At 38.0% G+C, this 23,952-nt stretch overlaps 1 protein-coding gene across 1 annotated transcript; it reads right to left on the bottom strand.

Annotated features, from left to right (window-relative positions):
- Window positions 1-289: 289 nt before the first annotated feature.
- Window positions 290-23,705, bottom strand: kank3 (KN motif and ankyrin repeat domains 3). Its single transcript, XM_082189454.1, has 11 exons — window positions 23,550-23,705; window positions 10,195-10,276; window positions 8,485-10,116; window positions 7,970-8,078; window positions 7,478-7,702; window positions 6,930-7,020; window positions 6,597-6,816; window positions 5,312-5,454; window positions 3,829-4,029; window positions 2,794-2,892; window positions 290-2,334 (listed from the first exon to the last, which is right to left on the bottom strand). Exons 2-11 carry the CDS (start codon window positions 10,229-10,231, stop codon window positions 2,290-2,292), a joined length of 2,802 nt encoding a protein of 933 aa, XP_082045580.1. The 5' UTR covers window positions 10,232-10,276; window positions 23,550-23,705; the 3' UTR covers window positions 290-2,289.
- Between the last annotated feature and the right edge of the window lie 247 nt (window positions 23,706-23,952).

Raw genomic sequence — 23,952 nt, 5'->3', positions numbered from 1 at the left:
TGGTGCTACACTGATTTTAGCTAGTATTGTGCTCATGGTTGTGAACATCTTCAACTGTAAGGTGGAAGACTAACCTGTGTCTTGCCAGAGGCTTTAGACTGGAGTGTGAAAGAAACACACACAGGCAGTATTGTACATTTAGCTTATTGCACAAATTTCCACTAAAAGTTGTTCTCATTAAAACACCATGTCTTCTAACAGATTTCTGGTGCATATTTGTCATGAACCTACATCTTTGAAGAAGTAGACTGAAGCTACACACATGTTGTCAAGACAAGACCCACTAAGCCCCAGAAAAAGTTCATTTTAATTGAGTTGAAATGGAGAAAAGGCATACATTTCAAAGACAGAGCCACGCTGTACAGTGGCGAAGCAGCCGTTCAGAACCATGCAATTCTTGAAATTATCTGTAATGAAGATACCGTGCAGATTAGTGGTTGAGGTAATGATCAACTTCAGTACGGTAGAAATAGACTGTGGTCCAGCCTGAGACCATGAGTTAAGGCCCAGATTCAAGGCCACATTTAGGTGCAACATAAAAACTCCTAACTATGCCAAAAGGACACAGCATTCTTTGGTTCTGATCAACTATTCTTCAAGCCTATAAAGCAACAGAACCCATTATTACCATTATTTTGACCAGCTGGCCATACAAATGCAGATGGGTTCACCTATTGACGGCAAATGTTCTGTAATGATATTCTTTTTGTTTTAATATGTTTTAATATGATCCAGGCTTTGATATATAGGTCAATGTGATGTTTTATAACCAAAATTCACTATTTTAGTGTAGGTGCATTCTCTTAATAAGTAACTGTCATTAAATAACTTTCCTTTAATTGTACATTTAAAAAATGCTAACTTAAATAGCAAAAGCTGCATAGCATGATACAATCACTTAAACAAAGCATTGATACCATATAAAATAGACAATAAACAAAAATACAGACAGAACTAAAATGATACAAAACCATACTTAAGTATGCTAAAAAAAAATAGTACAATTGAATACATCAAAATATGTTTAAATGAGCAACTAAAGGACGTTTGCCTGCTTACAGTGTTGCTGCAGCATCTTTGGGCAACATTAAAGATTGTCTGTAATTGAAATCTACAGTAAACATTCTAGTTTAGTTTAAGAATTTTACAGGTATTTAACTCAACACCTGGTTTCTTAATTTGTGTAAAGTGCTGAGTTCAGTTATCAGTGTATTGACGTTAGTGAACCAAGCAAACTCTGACGGACAGCAACAAATTATAAATGGAAAAGAAATCTTACGTAAGTGTCCTAACAGAGTAACCACAGATTAGTTAATCACATTAACTATATGTTCTACTAACATTTCACAACCACGAAGTATCATGATTTTAAGCTTAACATCTGAAAAGTGCTATTTTTCTTTCAAATGTCACTTGTTTTGATTCGTCTAAATATGTTTTAGAGCTATTCCTGACTGATATAATTTCTTCAGTTTTTAAGTTCAATTCTGTTTAACCCTTCTGTGATTGGTCCATATCTCTTTTTTTAAAAGCCAGACAATGTCCTTTTAGTTCAAACAACAGATCACAAGGGGGGGGGGATACCACCATCAAATCCAGACATGACAGACTACGTATGTAATGGCTGACTCTGAGATTTATCCAATTAGATTGGAGGATAAAAATAAATGTAGAACTGTGGTAGAAAACAAGGGTGGAGTCCATGTAGGTGTTTTCTGCTGCCCTTTTTCAAACAGCATGTAATTACATCGGTCACAGGTTGCCTGCATTATGAAGCCACAATGCGTGAGATTAATGATTATTGAGGGGTTGAGTTTCTCAAATGTGGGATGAAGGATTCACCCTAATCTGCTGCAATACTTCATCCTCATATCTGAACAATAGGACACGTTATTATGTTATTATGATTTGCACATGAGCATTTCTGAGCAGAATGTCAAATGTTCAGTTTGTGAACTATGTAATCACAATAACATTACAGCTAAGCTGTGATCATCCCAAATACCTTATTTGCTTATTTAAACACGATATCACGGTAGAACAATACATTTACTATAGTAAATACACCTGTTGAAGATTAAAAGTAAGTAAAATTCTTGATCTTACCTACATTAATGTTTACATAATATTTTACATAGTAATGTTGCGGTATAGAGCATTAAACATGTGGATAAAAAAAGTATTCAGTGAATAAATATAAACTTGTAACATAGACATTATTAATCTTCTAGTAAAGCTGGTTATCTTATTTTTATATCCTTTTTGTACTTAATGTGTCCATACAGTATGTCACTCTGAGGGCCATGTTTTTCTAGGACTGGCTTTAGGTGATGCCTAAACAAAGAACAAACACAAAAGTTATGTTAGTTACCACAATGCACCACAATGGTAACATTCTTATTTCTCACCAGAATTATACAATTTGAATTATTACATTTTAAATTAATGTACTAATTTTTCATTCATTTTGTGCACTATTTACATTCTGAAATGACTATCCTTTGTCTGATGTCAGTTAGGTTGCATGGACTGTTGGGTAATGTTAACCAGTAATCAAACAACTATTTAGGCATTGCTTCAACAAACTCCCATTCACATCTGGCTCCATTTTGGTGTGTAGCATTCATGACCCAATCAATCCCAAACTGCTCAAATCAAGTCTCGCCCTACATTTTACTGAATTAATATCTTTATTTTACTTACATCACTTTAACAAGTTTTGTAAAGTGACCATTAAAAGTAATTAAACTGCTTGTTCTACTTAACATAAATGGTCAGTGGGAGAGGACTTACTTCCGCCTGCGTTTTAGAGTAGTTCATGTGGGCATACAGTAGAACTGCAATGTCATTGTGGGATGCCTCCAGGGCAATGGAGAGAGCATTACTGCCATCCTAAAGGAAAGAAGCCAAAGGGGGTACATTTAACCATAATGCATTCCTCGGTTGAATGCTTTAACACTGGATACCAGGTCCCACAACATTAAGGGTGTGACTTATTCTGTGACATCATTTTCTGGAAAACATACAGTACAATATCCTACTATAATGGAACAAGCGACTGCACTGGATTTCAAACATACACAATTACTTTGGGCCCCACTTACTGTATATGGCCAACAGGAAATGACTTGTAAAGCTTGTTTCCGCGACAGAATAATAAATGACAAAAAGTAATTTTTGCAAAGTAAATATTTTTTATCGCACAATTCTAAAAAAAAAAATCTCACAATTGTGTGATATAGTCTCAATTGCGAGTTATAAAGTCAGAATTGTGTGATATAAAGTCGCAATTGTATTTTATAAAGGTCAGATTTGTAAGATATAAACTCACAATTGTGAAAATATTTATTTTCAGGCAGAAACAAGCCTGACTTTTAACCCAAAGTCTTGTTGGTTCAATCAAGTAAGACAAGCTCAAGGTGGCTTTATAATAAGAATATAACACTGAAACATTAGTCATAAGGAGAGAAAAAAATCATGGCTAAAATTTCTCTCTTTACTTGTGACACTAGAATTGGAAGGTCAAGCTGAGCTCATTGCATTGTGGAATAAAGTATTTCAAATGTAGTAGGTCATCCATGTATTCCCTTCAGAAATAGTGTGTTCACCTTAATTTGAATGTTAGTGTGGCCAACAATTTAATTAATTATCCCAGACAGCAACATAGCGTCGGCCCAGATCCGGCCCACATCTTGTACACGTGGATTCCACGCGGCCCGGATCTGGGCCGACACTATGTTGTTGTATGGGATGGCTTTATTTTAGGATACAGTATTATGGCGAAAGTGTGTCATCATGGTTGTATGAAGGTATTTGTGGGGTACTCACATTGTCCACAACCGAAATGTCACACCCCGGCTGCTCCAGCAGCAAGGAGACAATCTCAGCTCGACCGTGTTCGCTTGCACACATCAGAGCAGTGGAGCCCTCGTCATCTTGGATGTTCACGTTTGCACCACAATCAAGCAGGGCTCGCACCATCTCCTGCCGCCCATGACTCACGGCCAGCATCAAAGCCGTCTGTCCTGCCTAATCACAGACAGGACAAGAGATAGGAGCGTTTAACTAAAGGGTCTTTTGTCTGGCAATCAATGCATCCCTTTCATTAACTTACACTCTAAAAATGCAGTGATCTGTTTTTTTTTTTTTTTTATGTGCACAAAAACTGATATATAGTAGCCCCTAAAGATTATTTAGACAATAAAGCCAGACTGAATGTAATATCCGAATTTAATTGCATTACATGCAAAATATCAAACCAAGTGGTAAATGTTGCAAATCTGCAAATGTTCTCAGAACTTAGCTTTTCTGAGCCATTTTGCCTGTGATTAACTTTCTTTAAAATGAATTCCGTTTTTTTTTTTTTTTTTTTTATCTAATGAAATGACAATGACTTCCATACATTTTTAAGTGTATAAGACTTGAGAGTCCAAACTTTTGGCTGATATCAGAAAATCTTTTGAATGGCACACTACCGTTTGAAAGTTTGGGGTTGGTACGCTTTTTTAATGTTTTTGAAATAAGTCTCTTATGCTCATCAATCCTGCATTTGTTTGTTCAAACATATAATAGTATAGTGAAATATAAAATATGTTTATATGTTTTAATATATTGTAAAATGATGTAATTTATTCCTGTCAGGTAAAGCAGAATTTTTCAGTCTTCAATGATCCATTCAGAAATCACCATCAAAGCATTTCTTCTTATTATCAATGCTGAAAACCTTTGTGCTGCTTTCATTTATGTGGAAACATTGTTCTTTTTAGGATGCTTTACAAAATAGAAAGTTCAGAAGTACTGTATTTACTGAAATAGAAATCTTTTGTAACATTATAAATGTCTTTACTGTCACTTTTGATCAATTTAATAAAAGTATTAACATCCTAAAAACAAAATCTTATCGACCCCAAACTTTTCAACAGTTGTGTACATGTATTCCATATTGAATGGAGAGCATTCTGTTACCGTTTTTTCTCCTTTACCAAATCTTTCCACCAAATGAGTTTAGAAATGTACAAAAATGAAAGTTCCAAAACGGGGTTTTCGCAGTGATGCCATAGAAGAACCATTTTAAGTTCACCAAATCTTTCAGTGAATAGTCCTTAAAACAACATTTTGATATTCTGAAGAACCTTTTTCCACTATAAACAACCTTTTGTGCAATGGAAAGAATCCATGGATGCTAGATTCTTCATGGAACAATAGATGGCAATAATAAACCTTAATTTTTAGGAACATGACTTGAAATGTCATTCTCAAATTAGCAGAGGATATAATCGCAGATGAATATCTAATTAACCGGGTGACTTACTTGGCTCGCCTTGGCATTGACGTTGCCCAGACGGAAGAGTTTCTGGACGACTGCCATGTCGTCCTCTTCCTTCACCGCTGAAAGGGCTGCCAGCATCACAGCTGTATATCCGGCTTTATTCTGCTGATCAACATTGCACATGCCTGCACATGAACACAGATAAAGCTGAATATGCATTGCCTGAAGTTGCCTGTATTGTAACAATGTCCCAAACATTGGACAACTCAGAACAGCTCAATACCAGATAGTGTATAAAGATGCTAAAAGATTATGTGTATTTCAGTTATCTTTAGTCAGATGCATTTACTTTATTAATGTGCCTCAGATGCTATCAACTGAAACTTTGTCTGTAAAGGTGTGAACCAAAAAGCCCATACAGACGTATGGCCCATAGAAACTGATAGGTGAATCAATTGACCTATTCCGCCAGATGGCCCATACAGTACGTCCAAATGGCCCATTGAATTAGAATATCTAATGGGTGTATTGCAGGATCTCCTGTGGAAGGTCCTAACAGCATTGTATCTATTGTTTGTAGCAGGTATAAAGTTCAGTTCCACAGACAGAACTTTAGGTTAAGATTCTTCGAAGGCCAACATGCTATCATTGTTGCTGAAGAACTGTGTGACACTACTACCGTCAATAAATTCTTCTCCCCATAAGAACTCAAGCTTACTTATTTTGTGTATAAGAGAAATCTAACATAATTTTCTTAGCATTAAGCTAAGTAATGTAGCTGGGTGCATTTTCCCATGGTTTAAGACCTGTTCACACGAAGAACGATAATTATAAAATAACTATAATGATAACTATAATAGCGTCCACACGAGTGGACAATATTGTTCTGTTTATTCTAAGCGCACATTGCAGTTTTGTCGTCTGAGGCTTTAAATGATTGAGCTCTTTAAAGCAGGATGGATTATGATTGGCTGTCAATGTTTTTATCCTTCATCAGCTGAAAAAATGGTTCTGAAAGTGATTCCAATAAAATTGTTTCTCTGTGCCATTATTGTTGTAGTTGCAACGTGAACTCTGCTATTCTCTTATATTTAGAAAAAATTTTTGAACTATGTCTTTATAATTATCATTATAGTTATCGTCCTTGGCACGAACGGGCCTTTATTCAACTGTGCAAGCTGTATATTTTAAGGACACCAAAAGTTGATGAATTCTCAAACTTACATTCATTTACTACATTACTTTCTTTGCAAAAGAATGAATTCAGGAACACTATTAGGTACTGGTTGTTATAATCTCATGTTATTCTGAAAGAAATTATTTTAACCTGTGTCAAGCAGCAGGTCCACAACAGCAAAGTTGGAATGGGAGACGCTGTAGTGTAAAGCAGTGTTGCCATTGCCGTCGGTCATGTTGACTATGTGTTCCAGAAGGATGGGGGAGACCTCTGAGAAAGCCATCAGGTAATTTGACACACGTAACGGCTGGACCATCTTTGCACTGGATACTCGGAACCACTCCAGCTGAACGGTATGAGTGCTGGACAACTGTGGAAGTAAACAAAGTTTTACTCAAAGTCAAGTTTTACTGGAATGAATTGATTCATTTGGAATAATAACCACAATGTGAATAAAATGTAATATGTGTAATTTGTTCCTACCACTTCTTTACTCTTCACTGTTTTGGCTCCATCATTAAGATGGTTCTTCACAATTAGACAAGCCTCACGCATTTTGGCACTTAGTTCAAACCTGTAAGATATTGTCCATTTAGTGTTGTATATGTGTATGTGTGTAGCCACATACAATTGCTTACTGCACATTTAAGGTAAACTACTTTTTTAATGATATTTTTTGGTATTGAATGAAATATATTTCTCCCAACTTCATCCACCATTTTTTCCACTGAATTCGACATAAGACATTCTGAGATTGCTTTTTTTCAGGACACATTTGATGCTCATTACTTTTTTTTTAATTGCCAATAGGCTTTAATTATTTCATAGCACTGAACAATGATTTAAAAAAAAAACCTGTAGTAAAAGATGAGTCTATAATATTTTTGGACCTCATTTGTTTTGCTTAAAATTAATTTTTAGAAGTAAGCTGGCAAAGAGATTAATTTAAAGCCGAGACATGTGGACTAAAAGACAAAACTGTTTTGTCATATGTGACATTTCTGTCATTACAAAAATCTTCATGCACTTACTTTTCCTTCACTTCATCTGCCTGATACTTTAAATCTTCAGTCCCAGCTGGCATGTTTTCATCACTATCAGTTTCATCCACATTTATATTCATCTCTTCTTCAGATGTATCCTCTAGAGCTGCCTCTTCTTCCACGCTGCTGTCTGAACATGCACCAGCCTCACTTCCATCAGAGGAACTCTCTTCATCCTCTTCTTCATCCTCTTCACTAGAGGTAGACTCATACCTGCAAGAATTTAGGTGGAGAAATTCAGTATAGTATCATCAAAATGGAAGAGCCAAGTTGAAAGCCAATGATATACATACATTTGTAACCTGACATAAGAATGATTTATTATAATAAAAAAATGTAATTGTCTTTTATCATATTACTATTGTTGCCATTTTATAAAAGCAATTCGCCATGAGACGCAGTCGGTGACATTGATGTTATTATAGTAAAGGCACTTTGTACCATGCCTAACAATATTTAACTATTTAAAAATCTGCTCACCCTCCATTTAGAATTCCAACAAACTTCAAGCTCTTTTTGCCACCACTGGAAGCTGCACCAGCACCACTCCCATCCTTCCTCTTCATGATAGATTTCAGAGGGCCTGCAACTTTATTGCAAAGAAATCACTCTTGAAGGGGTTTTCCAGAAATATTTAAATCATCATGAAACAGCATTCTCAATACTTTTGAGATAAAGGATATTACACAAGTAATAAATGTATGGTTGGATTTGATTTTATCCATTCTAAATTGACTGGATTGTGCCGTAACTTGTTGTGATTGTGATTGTGTGATGATGATTACATGAATGCTAACAGGTTTTAAATTATTGCTGCATTTATAACTGTGTTAACTACTGGCAACATGTTAGAGAGGCTGTATTACCCACAACAGTAAAGTAGCAGTGCAAAAGCGGAGCATTTATCTTAACAAGGCAATTTTTTCTATGGAATAACTGCATAGAATGAACAAGAACATGATTTAAGAAAAGGCTTTAAAAATAACAATGCTTACTCTCTGCAGAAGTTGTCTGCTCTTCACTGTCTTGTGCATCAGTGACGTAGAGACATTCCCACTGGATACCAATGCTTACTAACTCCACAGTTTTTTTCTTTGAAGATTCCACAGGATCTGTTTGAACGCTTTGGTCATTTTTTAAAATGTACTCCGGGTCAGTCACATCTGGAAACAACACTCCAACTGAACAAACTTCAGCAGGACATGTTTGCATTTGGGCATTGACTGCCTCTGGTTTTGCTATTGTCTCTTTGTCCAACATAATCTTAGACGTCCTCACACGTTCCTGAGCCCTTAAAGTTTCAAGATCTTGGCTGGTCTGAGTTAATTGTGTCTCAAGAACCTGGATTGACTCTTGTTGAAATTTGATAGTGTGTTGCAGGGTATCAATTTCTCGTTCTGTCTCACTTTTTAGCCCTAGAAATGACTCTGTTACCCAGACTGCCACATCTTCTGTATCCATTCCAGTCTGAATTCCCTCATCATGCATGACCGTAGCCTCAGTCGCAATAGCTGCATGACAAACATCAATAGTAGTTTCGACAGCAGCATCCTTGAGTGCTTTACGATTGAAGAATACCACAGTCTCAAGAGGAATGTCACTACCTACTGCTATGGATATTTTTTCTACAGGAGAGGTGGTTTGCTTTTTATCTTGTTCATCACTTTTGCTTTCTGGCCTTTTATTCCAAAGTGATGGTGATGGTAGGGGTCCTGGTTGAAAGGCTTCCACTACTGCATCAGTGGAGACTTGTAATTTGAGCGTTGCATCAAGTTCTTCTGTTTTCTTTCGAAGTTCCAGACCCAATCTTTCCTTTTCTGCACGGAGCATGGCAACTTCTCTTTCTAGAGCTGGTACTCCTTTCACTTTCTCTTCCATCTCTCTCAGCTGCCTAAGGGCTGTGGCCATCTGTTCCCGCACTGTCTGAAGCTGCCCAGGAGGCAAAGTTCCTGAGTTGGAGGCTGGAGTGCTCCTTCCAGATGTCTGAGGACTTGCTCTGGTCCAGATCCCAGAAAGGGGTGTCTGCACAACAGGGGATATCTGCAGCAAGTGAGCATCTGAAGCAAGCTGGGAAGAAGCTACAGAGAAGTCCCTATTAGATCCACTGGCTTTGGAACTCACTTTGGAAAGGTCGGACAAATTAGAGCCTAAACCATTTGAAAACTGACTCTGCTCCTGTTGCAGACGAAGGCTAGTTTCGAGAAGTGTTCTCTCTACCCTAGGGTTGCGTGGTGGAGGTGGTGGTGGCACTTTGGACCAAGTAGGTTGACTGGGACTGACCACTGGTAATGGAGAAAGTGGTTGTGATTTACTAGGTGATGCAATTGTGCTCTGGAGATAAGGTTGGTTAGTCTGGCCATTTTCACTGGTTGTTGAGGAAAGGGACTCAGTGGAGGTCCAGCCACTGGTCCGACCCCCAATACCCAAATTCCGCTGGTGCCCACGGTCACCCCGAGATCCCCTCCGAGGGTTCACATTAGCTCTACGAATGCTGTGTCCACTCTCGATTTCTTCAACATACTTGAGAAAATCAAGGTCCAGCTGGAATCCGTAGGGTGTCTGTACAGAATAGGAGCCACCTTGATCTGTTTCTTCCTCAGTAGAGCAATGAAAAGGGGCACTCAGATCTGCAATGCAAACACAGTAGATGCTTAGTTCATCTTGAAACGGTACTATCTATCGAGAGCAGCAAAACATCTACTTACTTGGCAGTTTGGAGGTTATGTGCACCGATTGGGTCATTTTAGGGAGCCTTCTGTTGCCCCTCCAGAAGACAAATCAGCACACCTGCAAGCAAAAGACAATATTTCAGTGCCATAGAAACATCAGACTAATGAAAAAATAGTTTGGGAGCTGCAGAGCTGGTGACCTGCAAATGAACCTAAAAGCATCTCTAGACTGTTTGATTCTACAACATGTTTTTGATCTATATGTCTTCACTATCAAGGTTTTAAGGGTTGAGCCAATGGTAGGTCCTAGATTGTCATAATTGACATGTTGCATTGCATGTTTATTCAGTCACAGCAATGATGGATAAGCCAAGATGACAGTTTCTAGCTGAAACATGCTCTGGTCTTACATAATTGAAATAGCTGTTTTTAGACACATAGTCCTGAGGTTTTTGTGATCATCTGAATATTGTGGTTAGCTCTCCAGCAAACTTAATGGGTAATTTCAAAACAAGATTTGGCTGACAATAAATACAGCTTATAACAAGTAAACTGTGTGCCTTATTGCATACCGTGATCTTTTTACTTTTAATGGGTTATGCATTACTGTTAAACGCTTAGATTGTAGTATTGCACACCTGTATAGTATTGTAGCATTATTAATTTTTCTGACTGATAAATTGCTTGTCTTTTCTCAATTTCTTTCTTTTTTTTTACAAATTCATCTGCAAAATAAATAAATGTGTAATTTTGCTACTTTAAACTCATTAAATGTACTATAATAATTTATCAAGTTTGACCAATTTTGAGCTTCATTCTTGACTACGATTGTAAATATCATTATACAACCCCCTATATAAAGCCAAATACTGTATATTAAATTGAAAAAAAATAAAAAAATTCTGCTGTTCAGTGCATCTACAGAATTAGAATAAAATATTGTTGAGAGGGAATACAAGGGTTTTCTTTGGGCATGGTACCATGGTAATACTACAGATTATATTATTAGCATTACACTTTTAGTGAAATGTTGACATAGTGCTTAGTATGTCATCATAGTATGTCACCCTTTTAGTTTAAAGGTGCAGTAAGCGATTTCTGAGAAACACTGTTGATATTTGAAATCACCAAAACAAACACACCCCTACTCAAAAGGATCACACGTCTATCTTGACAGCTTTGCTCCTAAATGCACGGCCACGCTATGCAGCACAGGCACCTCCTTCTTCATGAGTGTATACAAACCTTACTGCTGATTCGCTACAAGTGTGTTTTGGTGCTCGGTCTGATCCACTTTCAACAGTGTTTCTCAGAAATCGCTTACTGCACCTTTAATGACAGCAACACTTAAGCTGAGCTGACATGAACAAAACTTGATGATCATATTTTCCAGCATGATTTAAGAATGATAAATAGCATTTTGCATCTAAATGAAGAAAATATATGACCTCTTGTACAAAGAAGTTCACTGCTCAATGTCTTAAATTTGCTTTTTGATCAGTGACCTTAGAGCAGAATATTAAATATTTCTCATTCATTAATTATTTCTGAGTTTTCATTGTGGTCCCGACAGTAATTATTACCATGCATCCAATATAGTGTATCACTATATCATCATGGCACCACTACATTCATTTTATATGATTTCAATAAATAACACAAACCTCACATATTATTAATAACAAATATTATGCACATCCTTTAGTATGCTAAATTCCAATACCAACGGACAGAGCAGGCCATGGAAATATAGTTAAAACACACACACACACCCTGTCAGAGGAGGGGAAGCATGTTACACATAACTGTTTTCACAGAGCCCCAGGCACATTCCACCAGACACTTCCTATTTCACACAGTGCTAATATGACCAGGCTCGGACATGTCATTCAAGCACAAAGACTCCACAAAGGCAGCAAACGGCTTGAATGCAGGATATAATGAGCAGAAAAAAGAAAAGAAAAAACAGAAGCACTACACTGGTTTAAGTGGTGCTGGCAAAGGCTGTGTCTAATTAAAAGCATACTGCGTACCGTTTGATCACATTTAACAGGCCAACGCTGTTTTTTCCACTGACTGAGCAAAGTAACGGTACCATGTGGAGACTGAACCCGAATGCTTCAATATGTTTTGCATTGGATAAACTGACTGTATCTGGCGCAATGCAGCATGTTGTGCATGCAGCTGACCAGGTTTCCAGTCCCTGCAACTACTACAGTCTAGCCTGTCAACTCAAAGCGTGTTCTCTTGATTTGCAGCTTGCAGGACTTCCCCGTCCTTCCAGCTGTGAGCTGAGAGGTATCACTGTGTTTGCCTGCTGGTAACAGCCTAATTACAAGGCAAGAGGGGAAAAACACATTCCTGTCTAACTCCAGCGCTTCTTAACCAGCATGCTACAAACATGCCAGGCTCACAAAAACAAAAGCGGTATCCACCATTTGACAAAGAACTGAACATTTACACTACAAGATGAAAGTTTGGACACACCTACCCTTTTTTGTCATTATGTTTTTCCACATTTTGGGGGGGGGGGAGAGATCCACATTTTCGAATCATCACAACTACAAAATAACACAAATGGAAGTATGGAAATTATGTATTGACTAATTTTAGCTTCTCCAAAGTTGCCATCCTTTGCCATCCGGGACACTTGGACATTGATCCAAATTCATGAGGTAAATCCTGGGAAGCATTCTGAACATTATAAAAGAAGTTTCCACGTATGCTGGACACTTGTTTATATTTGTCCACTACAATATTTTAAGTGGGAAATCTTTCGATTTTTAAGAAGACGAAAAGCATAAGTTCATTCGAGTTCAAACGTTTGACTGTTACTGTGTATCATCTATTTCAGTGCTTGTCAAGTCAAATCAGAAGAAATCTGTGTTCTAACCCTGTAACTTTCATTCTTTCACTTAGTTTTGGTCCATAAAAAAATAAGAGCTTTGTGAATAACATTCAACACTTTGAACATGGGAACAGTGACTTCTCAGAGCAGGCAAATAACTGGAACAAATCTTTCACTGTGGCGTTGTCTGAATGGGAGTCATGTTTTGAAAGTGACCTCATAGCACTCCCTCCCGTTTTCCTGCAGAGGAAGCAGGAGGTCTCTATTCCCATTATATGTTATGTGAACTCTGCAGGCTGGGTAAGGTCACATCTTATAACAGGGCCATTTTTATGAGTGGGCACAGGGCCGGCCCTGACCAATTTGCTGCCCTAGGCAAGATTTTACCTGGCGCCCCATGCATCAACACTCATAATAAATCATCATATTAGAATGATTTCTAAAGGATCATGTGATAGACCGGATGTCACATGTGACACTGAAGAATGGAGTAATGATGCTGAAAATTCAGCTTTGCATCACAGAAATAAATGATAATTTAAAGTATAATAAATTGAAAACAAATTAGTTTGTAAAAGTTGTAATAATATATCACAATATTAAAAAAAAATTCGGTATTTTTGATCAAATAAATGCAGGCTTGATGAGCAGAAGAAACTTCTTTCAAAAACATTAAAAATAGTAATGTTTCCAAACTTTTGGCCTGTACTGTATCCCCCAAAAAACTGCACAACTGTAGAGTAAAACATTAATAAAAAAAGTGATAATAAAAAATGCGTCTTAAAACTGACATGATTGTACAAAATCACAGTCTGGGGACTCAGAACAGCTGCTAACATTAAGTTTAAGGTAAAAATAACTGCCATGAAATTATAGTATCTTACTCCTATGCAATAAATTGTTCCTTCACTACATCTCTTTACCTCTGTCTTTATCCTCTTCTCTTCTTTTTGGCACTGTATCTATCGCAGACTGCTCATTTATAATGTGTCATGTAAATTCGGCCTTCCGTCACAATCAGGAAACTTTCACCGTGTCTAGAACTGGCGCGAGCTGCCAGGCCCGTTTCTACGAGCTGTGTGTTAACAAAAGCAGTGCTGTCTACATTGGATGCGGCGTCGGGCACGCTACACAACAAATTACCAACAACTGATCGCGCGCGCGCTCTGTTTCTGACGCACTTCAATCACTCGATGGGCGGGGGAAGATTGAAGAGCCGGATTTTTTTTTTTTTTTTTTTTGCTTTATTTGGTAGTATTTCGAATTAATGGTTTTAAAATAGTAGCCTATTATAAAAAAAAAATGTTAAAAAAAAATAAAAAATTCACTCGTTCACTCATTCTGGCGCCCCTATGGATGAGTGGCGCCCTTAGCATTTGCCTATACCGCCTATGCCGCGGGCCGGCCCTGAGTGGGCAGTCCCATAAAAACCTTTGACAGAGCCTTCTGACGCCAGCCTTAAAGCACTGTCAGGAAACTGTGGATCTCAGGATCACATGACTTTAAGGAATAGTACACCAAACAATTGTCATCATTTATGCACATTCATGTTGTTTGAAACCCATGTGACTTCCTTCAATAGAACATAAAATTAGATATTTACCAGAATGCCCAGGCTTCTCCTTTCCATATAATGGAATCATATAAATAAGTTTGACTTCTACCCATTCCGTTTCGAGCAATAGATGGAATTATTTGTTAAAGTATGATGAAAGTATGATGAATTTAAATTGTTGTATAGATTAATTAAAATGCTTCTTTATTGCCTTTGTTATGTGTAATTATATATTGCTCGAAATAAATAAATTCAATATAGTTACCAGAGGTTTTCAAGCCCCAAAAAAGAAACAGCAAGCACCATAAACGTAGTCTATACAACTTGTGCGCAATATTTCATATATTCTGAAGCAATATGATGGGAATAGATAGATGGGAATAGTTAGACATACAGGCCATTATATATTTCAGTAAATAACTTAAATTTTGTTTATTGGCTCTCAACCTCATTGGTTCTTGCGCGTCACACACTCACATTTGAGCTTCCGTCTTTACCACATTTGATGTGCTCTAAGTGTGTTAATCATTGTTTAGATGTGAATTAAATCTGTTCATCATATAAAGCAATCATATATCTTCACAAGGCTTGGATTAATCTGTTTTTTTGGTTGTGTGGACTTTCAATGGAGGAACAGAAACTTCTCTTAATTTGTGTTTTGAAGATTAATTAAAGTAAATGATGACACTATTTTAATTTTGTGTGAACTAAGAAATATTGGAATATAGAGCACATTTATATGGAAACATGATTCTTTTATGGCATTTGTCATTTCGGAGCTCTGTAATTACTTTGTTTTATGTAAAAGCATTCTGCTAAATATCTCTTTTTCTGTTCAACATGAAATTAATTCATCTTTGGAATTCTTTTATAGTACTTCATAGTGCCCTTTGTCTTCATGACATTAGAGTCTTCATTTTTGGGTGAACTATTCTTTTAAGCTACAGAAAGACTGTGCATTGCATTGTTGTTTTACCAGTGTCCCAGCCTGCGCAGCAACACAGCTGCTCTTTCCTGAAGGGAAGTGGGCCTGATAAGACCCCAGGGTCTCCTGGAAAAGCAGCTATTGTCTTTCAGGACAGTGAGTGCTAGACATTTGATCAATATAGCAAAAGCTGTTTCCTCAAGGACCAGGCTAGGAAAAATAAACAAGGAAATGAAGCCAGTGCAAATGCTCTAAAAACGACATCCCTAGTGAACTTAGCTAATTTTTCAGGATGCAAAAGCTAATGTTTAAAGCTGTAGATGCTCCAGGAAATAAGATTTTATTTTAAAGACCAAAACATGTTATTCAGTGAACATCAGTCACATTTATCATGCATATGTGCACGTCTAACAAACTTCACTCAACGTGAATTGGCTTTGAAGATGGCTGAATCCTTCTAATCTCATATCAGTTCACATCTATGAAAAAAATAATTGATTAACTGATAATAGGGTTAAATTTTTACTAGTCTCAGCATCAGACGGCACACCCAAAGTCTGTTAACTGAACATCTGACTCATATTGCACACAAAAAAAATCACACAAAGAAATGGTTAGTTAAAAAATTGCCAGTTCAAAACAGATTAGCTTCGAGGGGTCAAGGCGCGCCATTTACAATTTAGAAATGTTGTTTTAACAAACATTTGCAAGTTGTTGCTACATTTATGCATTTGGCAGACACTTTTATCCAAAGCAACTTACATTGCATTTCAAGGGACACATTTTACATTCTTATCAATCAAACCCATGACCTTGGCGTTGCAAGCACCAACGCTCTACTGTTTGAGCTACAGGAAAGCTGACAATGAATACTTTTGAAAAAAAGTTCATTTGAAGCACTTACTAGTAACAATCACATATTCATGAGCAGAACTGTATTTTTAGGTTTAGTTAATTTTTTGTAAAATAGAGTGGTGCGGGTATGACATCAGAACCCGGAAGACTACTGTAATTTGTCGCTGTGGGATCCTTTGGGATTTTATAATGGGGGTTTTCGATTTATGTGTAAAATAAAGCCTGTGGTAAACATAACTTGACTATACTTTGACGTTTCATCAGAATGCTCAAATGTGTGACCGTGCTTAAAGTGTGTAAAACAAATAAAAAGCATATTTTAAATGTATTTAAAATTATATAACCAACATACTTTTTTTTTTTTCACATTATTTGTCAGAAGAAAGCATCCCTACAACTTCTGAAAGTGGACAGCAGTGTTTTACTGTAGCATAAGTAAGAGTCATTTTAACATCAGTGTAACCAGGGGGCTTAGGGTTTCAGGTAGGCCGTTTATTTAAAGGGATACTTCACCTCTGGAAAGATGAATGTGTATTTAAAATAGGTCATTTATGTAGAAGAAATGTGAAGACATTTTTGAATTTAGTTCTTTCTAGACTGAGAAATGTATTTTTGGCTTATGTGGATGAAAGACAACAACTCCCAGAATGCACTTGCTTTGCTGCTCTACGAGGCCACTCCCAAGCCACGCCTCCCGGTTAGAGAGCGCAGTTGAAAACAACAAGGTTAGGCTACTAGTGAGTCTCCGTGACGAGTTTGCCCGGGATATCGAGATCGCCCAAAATGTCCGGGATTTTTTTTGTCGGGCGACTGTAGAACGCTTTTGCGTTCTACAGTCGCCATTCAGGACGAGGCTGAGGGGCGCGGGAGAACGGCGCGAGGCCGGTGACGTCATTACTGAGACGCACCGGTCTCCTATCTCTCACGGAGGAGCGGGAATTTTCTTAGCAATGTTAAAACGCACATCAACCGATCACTTGTTTAGCGTTCATGTAAACACTACATTCAGATTCACCAACCGGAATGAATTCAGTTAGATTGAAACAAAAGGTGTGCTTCAGATGCAAACAATGATTGGCGACTGCAGAAAGCAAAAGTCGAATCCCGGACATTTTGGACGATCTCGACGGCCGGACATGTCCGGGAAAAAGAGGGTGGTAACTGGTAACCCCTACTACTCAGCTTTCTCCTACTACTCAGCTTTCTCCACAGAACAAGAGCCTGCTAGCTTAGCTTCCAAAGAAAGACGGCTGATACTATGTGTACATTCTGTGAGTGAGATCCCACCTCCTATGGGCGGGCTGAAAACATGCGGGACAGCCCCTCCTACTGGCTGTAGTCTTTAGCCTCTGGCCAGAAAATCCTCCGATGACGCAATATGACGATTTTTGCGTCATCTGAGGATTTTTTCCAGACAAAAAATACATAAATCTCTCATCTCAGGGGGATATGAGGGTGGAAAGCAGCACGGTAATTCGAAAATACTACAGGTTTTCTACTAATACAAAGCTTAATGCTAAATCCTGAAGTATCCCTTTAACAGCAGAAACTGAATAATCAAATGTAAAAATAAAACGCTGCTTAGTCTTCACTGTATGTATTAAACATACGAAGACTTCAGATGCAAAAGCCTCTAAGTGCCATCTGAAATTTTCTTCTAGAATGATCATTTTTATCAAGCTTGTATGTTTATGTTCAGTTATTTCACTTTAATGGCAATGAAAATTACCTATTAATTGTCATTAAAGTGAAATTACTGAACCTAAATATACGAGCTTGATGAAAATGCTAATTTTAGAAGAAAATTTCAGATGGCACTTAAGAGGCTTTTGCATCTGAAGTCTTCACTGATTCTTATTAAAGCAACAAAAGTTATTCAGTCAAGAGCAGTGAGTGTCTCATGTCTTTTGATCATGACCCCAGTTATTGCAAGCCTCAAATTATGCAGCTTGTTTAGGAGAAGTGTGCTACTACTTTTAAGAGGTCACTTTTGAAGGAGGGACCCCAGACACCAGAAAGTCATGGATACTTGAGGTTGGGCACTTTTGACTTGTAGCAAGCAACCAACAACCACTCAAAACAGCTTAGCAAGCATAGTATGTGTCTAGTATTCATAATGACAAATCTATATGCAAAGTTGTAATCAAACTCACCTCTGCATATAATGAACAGAATGTTCAGTTCATTATATCTAGCACTTTATGTGTTTATTCTGGGGTATTCTTGGCCTTGACAAGCAGAAGGTTGATCTTACATGAGTCTATTTCCAACTTCCAACTTCCAAATTCAGGGTAGGTAGCTGACAGTATGTTTCTTCCACTTCATAGATCATTTGAAGTGTCAAGTAGTGCAAGAGAGAAAGTTTGATAGTCGCTAGGGGTGTAACAGTACACAAAAGTCACAGTTCGGTATGTACCTGTTTTGGGGTCACGGTTCATTACGAGTTCGGTACAATGCGAAGAATGGTCACACTTACGCCGCCTTCACACTGGCAGTTGAAATCAGCTCCGTAATACGCAATACGCCCCCAGCGGACGTCGTACTACACCGTTGAAAAGCTTCGGAAGCGAGTAGAACAAAAATGGCGGAGAGATTAACGGTTGATTTTGTCAGTGTCAGAATGTACAATTCTGTATGATCTCTCTGATGAGGGCTATAGAGACATTAATCGGAAGGCTGCTGCGTGGAGGAAAGTTCCCCAGGACGTTGATATGTCAGGTCGGCTAAATGTGATATAGTGGTATATAGGGCTTTTAATTGTATTAACTGCCCTAATAACGTTAGAAAATCATGAAAATAAAAAAATTACATGACAACTTATCGTTATAAAATCCTTATTTATTTTATTAAAAGTTGAGAATTCAGGTTTGTTTATCAGTACCATAGCAACGCTAACTTCGCCTGGAATTGTCGGATAGGAACCGTCCGTAGCCTTTCGCAAGAGTTCAATTTTTTGAACGCATCCGGATGACCAACGGACACGATTTTTTTCGCATCGCACTCGTTCGGACCTGGTTCGCACCCATTCGCATGCGGTCTGCGAATCTCCATAGGAAATGAATGACTTCCGGTCGTTTCGTAGCCGTATCGGAGCTGATTTCAACTGCCAGTGTGAAGGCGGCGTCAGGGCTCTTACAGAGTCAACGCATTCGTTACGCATACGCGACTGCAAGGCTACGCATCGCTACGCTTCGGCCGCCATTATGCGTAGCAAAATGTGTCGTCCCTGTTTTTGATACGCGACGCACCGTTGCATGCAATACTATGCGTTGTTGGTGGGGGCGATACTGCAAGTTGCTTGCGTCCGACGTGTAGACTATGAAAGGGAGCACGTCGCTCACGTTGCTCGCGTTGACTCTGTCAGAGCCCTTAAGGCCAATTTATACTTCTGCGTCGAGTGTACGCCGTAGTGTACGTCGTAGGCTACGCACGTAGGCGACGCCGTCGTGAGCATTTATACTTCTGCGAATGTCTGTGTTGCTCTGCAGTTACACCGCCGAAACGCTAGTTGGCGCGGGTGGGTTTTAATGTTCCAGTTCCACTGTGTTTACATTCCTCGCGGCTATTTTGAGTTTAGGTTTCTACGAGCAATGGCGACTGAAGGAGTCATACAGATGGCTGTATTTCCTCACTTCTTCAAGCAATCTCTCGGTCACTTGGTCTATTTCCATGGCTCTTCACTGATCTTCGGAATTTAAAAATGGCGGGCGGGCGGTGCAGAGTGCAGAAGATCATTCCGGAAATGCGTAGGAGGAAACGCGATGCTATCCAGCCGACCAATCACAGATCTTGCGGTCCGCGTCGCCGCGACGCGTAGTTACATTTTTGAGGAGGTGCGCGTCAGGGTACGGCGAAGGGTACGACGTATGGTACACGTCAATGCGTATGCTACGCCGTACCTTCTACGCGCACCCGACGCAGAAGTATAAATTGGCCTTTAAATTTAGTGTCCAACTCTCACTATTAACTAACTATTAACTATGACTTTTGTCTAAACAAACCCATAATTACTGCTTATTAGTAAGTAAGTTTAGGTATAGGATTAAGGGATGTATAATGAGGTCATGCAGAATAAGGTATTAATTTGTGCTTTATAAGTACTAATAAACAGCCAGTATCCTAATAATATGCATGCTAATAAGCAACTAGATAATAGTGAGTGTGCGAGCCTTTCAAAGTATCCTCTTTTGTCTGTGAGATGCATTCGACGAGTGCACACTGTCTAGGGGACTTGTTTTCAAGTGCTCAAGTCATTCGCACATGCGCTGTTACTCTTCTGCTCTTTTTCCTGTTGTGGCAGTTAGCAAACAGCGTTGCATTACAGAGCGCGCCACCTTTAGGATTGGAGTGTGGATCACCAGTAACTGTGACTGACTGTATTCTTCGTCTGACTGCATGCACCGAATCATGGCATCTTTACCGTGACGGTTCGGGACGAATGCTTGTACCGTTACACCCCTAATAGGTGTATTGAGCTTGTTGAATCATCAAAGACCAGACAAGGAACATTTCTCTGCCTGCATTTCTGCCATTTTGCTAACTTCATGCCAGACATAACTACTGAATTGATGTCTCCATCCCTTCAAACACACACACACACACACACACACACACACACACACACACACACACACACACACACACACACACACAGGTGTGCAATAAAACCGTTTAATGGTAGTTCCATGTCAGTTTAATCACAGTTCTATATTAATGCGCTGCTTTCATTAAACTCTAAACTTCATTGCTATAGAGAGATGCTGCATAGATGCAATCATTCACACACACACACACACACACACACACACACACACACACACACACACACACACACACACACACACACACACACACACACACACACACACACACACACACACACACACACACACACACACACACACACACACACACACACCTCATGTCTGCCAACCCGATGTCACCAAGCCCTAGATCACTAAATTCAATAATAATAACTATGTGAACAGTAAAAAAATTGGCTGATTTGAACTGATTTGAAAGGCTCATACTGCCACAAGTTTTCTATACATCCAATTGTATTTTCTTCACACTGGATACAAAATGGTTCCTTTATGGAATCACTGTAATGTCACCTTTATTTTTTTTTAGAATTAACGCCGTCATTATTGTTGTGCTAAACATTCAAATAACTTCATGTGGAGACTAAATAATACCCTTCACTGACTTTCATTGAACTCCATTGTATAATTTAACTTCACTGTCTTCTCTGCATTTCTCCTCTTTCCGAGCTTCCCTCCTCGACTGGCTGTCTAATTAACCTGGCATTTTATATTACGAATATTGTTGGCTATTTGACAAACTGCTTTTTGTTCCTCTTTTTTAAATCGCTTTAGATACAAGTATCTGTTTAATACATAAATATAAATGAACTGTCACAGAACAGATAAAAACTAAGTCAAAGACCACTTTAAAATGTTCTATGGTGATGTCTGTAAACATACAGATATAAAGGCACTAACTTTGTGATGTGCTAATTGGTTTAACTTTTTCAGACAGAGCTCTGTCTCCCAGGCTGGTACAATGTTCGGTATTATCCACACATACCGACAAATAATGTGATTTAGAGGAAGAGAAAGTCTCTAGAACATGCTGCTGTGAACACTGCAGGCTCTATTCGCCTGTAAACAACTTATACAAATTCGGATGAACAAAGAACTATTGTCAGGAAAGTGAGTCAAATCATGTCCCACTATTTAACTATATTAGATTAAGGATGAGATTGTATTAGACCACATTTAATAGTGAATCAGTGCAAAGCCTTACTTAGTATGGGGCACACAACAATCAGTTTTTACAATTATGATAGGAAAGCACAATATATATATCAGCATTGTTCTGAATGTAATTATTTGCATGTATTCCACTTAATATGTAAAAGGAGAAGGGCAAGTGGAGGGGCGACCCAGACAGAGGAATGGCCCATAAATAGAATCATGAGACCTGAAGCATGTGATTCTTTAGTGTTTTGGAGGCAAGTTTAATTTTCAAGCTACAGAACTTTTTTGGGACAACAACATTAAACTCTATTGTTAATAGTAGTTTTGTCTACAGATAACATAGGTTATGCAATGCCATAATTCTTCATTTTGAACTGTTTTCTCCCTTTGTTCATATAGCATTCATTATTTTTATTAATAATATTCATTTATTCATTGCGTTCCAAGTAATGCACAAAGAGACTTTGAGTATGCATGGTACAAAACAGTTAAAACACATATCACTTTTTTTCTTTTTTGTATTATCATACATAATTTTTTTTGCAATCCTGTTACCATAATTTAGGGCATGTTTGAATGTAAATTAAAACCCTGATTTCTGTGACATTATTTTTCTTACAACAAACATTAAATAAACATAAACATAATAAATAAATCAGGTTAAATGTTTTAATAAAAGAAAAATGCTTCAGAATATAAGGGTATGAGATGTAACCCTTCACTAGTTTAATCACTAAATAGCTTGTTTGGCACCAAATTGTTTTCTGTAGTTATTGATAAACCTATAATCTTCCCATTCATTTAACACATTTGCAAACACAATAACTTTGCAAACAGGGTTAAATGGTTGAGCTTCATGAATGCAGTGAACACTAGTTTTGTGACCAGAAACTAAATTAATTTGAGCTTATATAGGCCTAAGATATCTAATAGTTATTTACCCCCATGCAAAGACTAAAGGTTTGTGCTTCAATCAATCAATAAATAAACAAATTAATCAATCAATCAATAAAGACATTGGACATTCATTTGTACCATACTGTTGAAGCAATAAAACAGGCTGCACTATGCTACACATATTGACACTAACATACAATTCTTTATCTTGACTTTAATTAATCTAAAGCCTTGTCTCAGTTTAAACTTCATTTATGTTATTCTGCGGATATATGAAAATGCTATTGGTGTTAAAATACTAAACGTGCCAGAACAAAAATAAATAAAAGTCAAAAAGGCATAAAGTCCCGTGTAGCCTATCTCTCATATATTGCGATACAACGTATTACCAAATTATTGCAGTGACAGCCAAGCTTTATCATTGTTAAATCGATTATGTTAAACCAAAACCTTTAACTATCATCAAAGTAAGAACAATCTGGTTATAGAAGAAACAGCGCTCTCCACACTGATAGTCTGCAGACTTTTCGGAAGTCAAGAAAATTTTCTTACCCTTAGGGTGAAGTTTGCTATTTTAGTTTTTTTTTCGCTATAACAATCCGGATATGTTCTGATTAATTTTCAGCCGTCAGACGAGCAGTAGTTAGCGTTCATTCCGAGTTCGTGAATTATTAACGGTGTGTGGCGGGATCCAGTTGAAATAGTGTGTTTTACTGTATATCGCTCGCGCTCATGGGCGGCGCTCGTGGCTTCTGCTGGCATCGCTTTGAATGGGTGGTCCTGATTTCTTCCCACCCATGTAATGTAACTACGTCGTAATCTTCATGTTCAAGAGCTCTACATTTAGACCGATCTGAGTCAGGCACACATATTGAATATCGCAGACTGGAATTCCCCAAGAAACCCAATTATTGAATGCAAGGGGCCCAGATTCTCTCATATTAGGACAGACAGG

Source organism: Leuciscus leuciscus (genome assembly GCF_965113295.1).
Source record: "Leuciscus leuciscus genome assembly, chromosome: 13".
NCBI lineage: Eukaryota > Metazoa > Chordata > Actinopteri > Cypriniformes > Leuciscidae > Leuciscus > Leuciscus leuciscus.
Note: the sequence above shows the minus strand (reverse complement) of the source record. Positions and strands in the feature narration are given on the sequence as shown.